Source organism: Physeter macrocephalus, chromosome 14 (assembly GCF_002837175.3).
Source record: "Physeter macrocephalus isolate SW-GA chromosome 14, ASM283717v5, whole genome shotgun sequence".
Lineage (NCBI taxonomy): Eukaryota > Metazoa > Chordata > Mammalia > Artiodactyla > Physeteridae > Physeter > Physeter macrocephalus.
In genome coordinates this window covers 47,107,682-47,112,002 of record NC_041227.1, presented here as the reverse complement: position 1 = coordinate 47,112,002, position 4,321 = coordinate 47,107,682, and the positions used below count along the sequence as shown (strand labels likewise).

General features: G+C 53.9%; 1 protein-coding gene across 4 annotated transcripts in view; it reads right to left on the bottom strand.

Moving 5' to 3' along the window:
- Positions 1–1,679: 1,679 nt before the first annotated feature.
- The window catches only part of LOC114483892 (GATOR complex protein NPRL3-like), a 21,754-nt gene continuing 19,112 nt past the window's right edge, over positions 1,680–4,321 (bottom strand). The window contains exons 6-7 of one of the 4 annotated variants that reach the window (XM_055090671.1): positions 3,678–3,759; positions 1,680–1,779 (exon numbers count right to left, since the gene is read on the bottom strand). In XM_055090671.1, the coding sequence (XP_054946646.1) occupies positions 1,710–1,779; positions 3,678–3,759 (152 nt within the window). In that variant the 3' untranslated portion in view covers positions 1,680–1,709. Of the gene's footprint in view, positions 1,780–2,713; positions 2,962–3,677; positions 3,760–4,321 lie in introns of those variants that run through there. The other 3 variants (XM_055090673.1, XM_028499787.2, XM_055090672.1) reach the window with 3 other exon arrangements.

Genomic DNA, 4,321 nt, shown 5'->3' with positions numbered 1-4,321 from the left:
AAAGGCCAACCTTGAAATGTTTAAGTGTGTTTCATGGCAACAGGGACTGAAATTCCCAGGATACTTGCGGACGTGTCTGTGGGCCCACCCCTGCTCTGGATGGGCAGCAGTGAGGCAGCATCCCCAGCGCACACAGCACCACACACAGGCCTGGACCTGGGTGGCTTCCCCAGGCTCCCAGCCTCCCGGGCCCACGACAGGCCCTGTCAGCCCTGAGAACTCTTCAACAAACACTTCTTCGAGCCCCACGGAATCCACACCAAGGGGACTCCTGTTACTCATCCCTTCAACCACATGCCAAGCACAAGGGCTGTGTCACAGAAAGCGAGGGGACATCCCTGACCTCGTGGGGTGCTGTCACTCAAGTCACAAAGCTGCACGGGCAGACACAGGTGCTGGGCAAGTTGAGGCAGCCACAGACGCTTAAGTCCCGGGGCACAGGACCGCCAGGCCACACCACAAACCCAGATTTTAATTAAAGCAGCCAATCCAGAGCCATTCCTTTGCAAAGTCCCACCCCAACCCCTAACCTCAACCAGTTCTCACAGCTTCCAGCCTCTCACTTCTGCTCTGAGAACGCCCTTCCCAGGGGTCAGCCAGCAAGTCTCCACCAAGAAAGAGATGTATGTTCCCTGCCACCTGCGCAGCCTCCCCTTCTTAGCTCCCAGGTGCAGTCCACCCTGCAGGAGCGGAGCAGGCCAGGGCAGACCTTCGAGGCCAACACGGACCTGGTGGGTCAGAGGGAAGGCCACAGACCAGGGGGCTCCTGAGAAGTCTCCGAGCTGCTGTTGTTGCCAGGCGGGGACAGGGGACGGGGAGGACACCGATGCCCCTGGGACTCCTGCGGGAGAAGCACCGCCAGTTTCCCTGGGGCCGGACCCAGGACCCAGGAGCCTGTTTCCAGACCCCACTTGGTCAGAGTGGGGTCTGGAAACAGGAAGGATGGGGTGGTGTTTCACCTGGAGGAAAGTGACACACCTGGGTTCTGGAAGGAATCTAAGTGCTGAATGGTGGACCCTGGCAGCTGTTTTTGCAGCAAACGATGACTCCTATCCTTGGAACTAGTGCCACTAGAGGGTGCTGGGCTGCCCCAAGCCCCAGGTCGGCCGGCCCAGCAGGTCACCTAGGAAGCAGCCAACTATCCAGGGCCTCATTCCCTCCAACTTTCCAACACAATTCAAACCTAAGAAATCACAGCTCATTATTCACTTAGAAACATGAAGTCTGGTTCTGGTTTGCTTTTTATTGTAATTCCACGTTAGCGTGTAGTCTAATCCTACTTGAGGCATGCAAACTCCCTCTCAGAAAATGGCAACAGTTTCCAAGGAAGGGGTGTCTCTTACCAGCCCACCCAGACCAGAGGGCAGAAATTCTCTTACTGCAGGAAAAACTTCCATGTGGTCATGTGGATAAAAAGAGACAGGGTCAGACTACAAGACCAGAAATCTGTTCTGGGTCAAGACCAAGGCTTCGCCAAGAGGTCTCCAGAGCAGGAGGGACCAGAAACCAAGGCAATCATGCAGCAAGGGGCGTTTCACGCTGCTCTGATTTCCCCCAACGCCCAGAGGTCACCGAAATAAAGAAACGGAAACTCCAGCCCGGACGCACACCCCAAAGGACAGCTCTACCTCCCACATAAAGGCACCTGTGCCCCCAACAGAACATGGGCGAAGGGGGAAAACTTCCCTGGCGGTTCGGTGGTTAGGACTCTACGCGTTCACTGCAGAGGGCGCAGGTTCAACCCCTAGTCGGGGAACTAAGATCCCCCAAGCTGTGCAGCTGGGCCAAAAAAGAAAAAAAAAAAACAAAACAGGTGAGGGGTCGGAGCAGAGTGCTCACAGAAAAGGAAACAGGGATTTTCCACACGTGAAGTCGTGCACATCTGCGTTCAGATAAAGCTGCCCTGAGACCCTGTCCTCCACCCATCATGGTGGGCAGAACCCAAAAGCTCACAAGACCCTGTGCTGGCAAAGCTCAGGTGCTGCTGATTGGAATGCAGACTGAGCCACAGAAGGAAGTGCCTCCAAATGACACGCACACCTGACCTATTCAGCCTGGCAATTCTACTTTTAGGAATTTATCTCATGGATGCACAGGCACTCGCACGAAATAACACGCATATAGCTGAGCAGCACGTTTTTCAGCAGCAAAAGCTGGAGCCAATGATGCCCCAGGGAGGGGACAGGCAGCTGTGCAGCAAGGAGAAGTCAGTCCCTATTTACCAACAGACAGACGTCTGTCGGTAAGCTGCACGTTAAAATGAGGAGGTAAAGGGAGAACCATGCACTCAGTGCACTCTGGCTGCGAAAGGGTTCACCGTATGTGCTTTAGCACCTTGCGACAGGGCGCACAACACTCGGCTGCCTGATGCAATGCACCCTGCCACCGGGAAAGAAACCTGGCAAGGGTGCAACGGGAAAGAAACTCTGTGCTCTGACTTTCAGACTCAAAGGACAGGTGACCTTTTCAAAGACTTAAGTTATAAAAAAGGAAGGGCTTCCCTGGTGGCGCAGTGGTTGAGAGTCCGCCTGCCGATGCAGTGGACACCACAACAGTGAGAGGCCCGCGTACCGCAAAAAAAAAAAAAAAAAAAAAAAAAAAAAAAAAAAAAAAGGGAAATTACCAAAAGGTCATAGTGATTATCACTGGGTATGGGATTATAGATGATTTTTATTTCCTTTATAATTTTTTTATATTTCCTAAATGTCTACAATAAACACATATCATTGGTGAAATCAGAAAAAATATTAACATTAAAAAAAAAAGAAAGGGACTTCCCTGGTGGTCCAGTGGCTAAGACTCCACGCTCCCAGTGCAGGGGGACTGGGTTCAATCCCTGGCCAGGGAACTATATCCCGCATGCCGCAACTAAAGATCCTGCACACTGCAACGAAGATCCCCGATGGTGCTGTGGCCCCAGCTCTCAGATCAGGTCCACCTCCAGCAGGGAATGTGGGTCCACTGGATGGAGCAAAGCCCCGAGAAAGCCGGGGTGGGGGAGGTGGGGGAGCAGAGGAGAATGTGGGGAAGTTGGGGGTGGTGGAGAGGAGAGAGGCCTGCACCTACACACTATCTGTCCAGCAACATGCCTGGTGCTGCAAGGTCCCCTCAGCCCTGAGAGGCCCCTGGTGAGCCAACTGGCCAGGTGCACTTGGGCAGACGGCCCCCCACCCCCATTCCCCATCCCATCCCCACTGGAGACCCAGGGCCAGGGAGCAGTGGTCAGAGCCACATGGACGCTCTTTAAAAACAAGAGAAGTGCCTTGCTGGTCCACATTTAAGAGAGTTGGTGCTGAGCCACTAATATATGAGCTGTGTCTCCAACGCCTGCTGCCCTCACACACTCAGGGTCCCAAACCCCCATGACCCTGGCGCGGGGGGAGCAGAGCCAACCCCAGCCCCAGCCTCTGAGCCTCAGTCTCCTCGTGGGTGAGATGGTGACAGTGACCGCGCCTAACGAAGGTGGGCCTGGAACTTGGCACAGTGTTGCACTCAGTCAGCGTCACCGTGCATTTCAGGTCCCATGCTCAGCTTTCTTCAGGTTCATTTTCTGGCTAAAGACAAGTCTGGAGGTGACCGTCCCAGCGGGGCTCCTCCCCAGCGTCCCCCCATCTCAGGTACAGCAGGGAAACGGCACCAGCCCGAGGAGGCCCATGGGAAGCAGGCCACCATCTCACCTGTCGTAAGCGTCCTTGAGGTCCCTGGCCAGCTTGCACTTGGGCAGGATGTGATGGAACGGGGACTGAGGCCCATCATTTGCTGCAAGAATTGTAACACAGAGGACTCAGAGTCTGCACAGCGAGGAGCTTGCACAGGCCAGAAGACAAGTTTAACCTAAAAAGAATTTTAAGTGGCTGTAAACCAAACATCAGGAAATTCCCCACTGGTGTGCTCAACCGTCTTTATACGGGATATCTGGATTTACCCTTCACCAGTGGCCCAACCTGACCCTGTAGCCACAGCCCTCACAGGAAGAAACCCTTCTGCAGCTACCCTGCAGGCTCCCCACAGGCCGCCAGAGCCACCCCCACCTCAGACCAAGCACTCCCTGCCTCACCCCACTCCTTTCCCCACACACTTACACCAGTGCAATTTATTTTCATGATCCAAAGTCTCTTGTTAATCTTTTCTCATAAATGTCTAACAAAAAATATATGTACTTAAATTGAACTTTTAAAAATTTCCTGTGAAAAAGTCACAGATTCTAAAGAGAATGTTTAAAAAACAAAACTTCTGGGCTTCCCTGGTGGCGCAGTGGTTGCGCGTCCGCCTGCCGATGCAGGGGAACCGGGTTCGCGCCCCGGTCTGGGAGGATCCCACA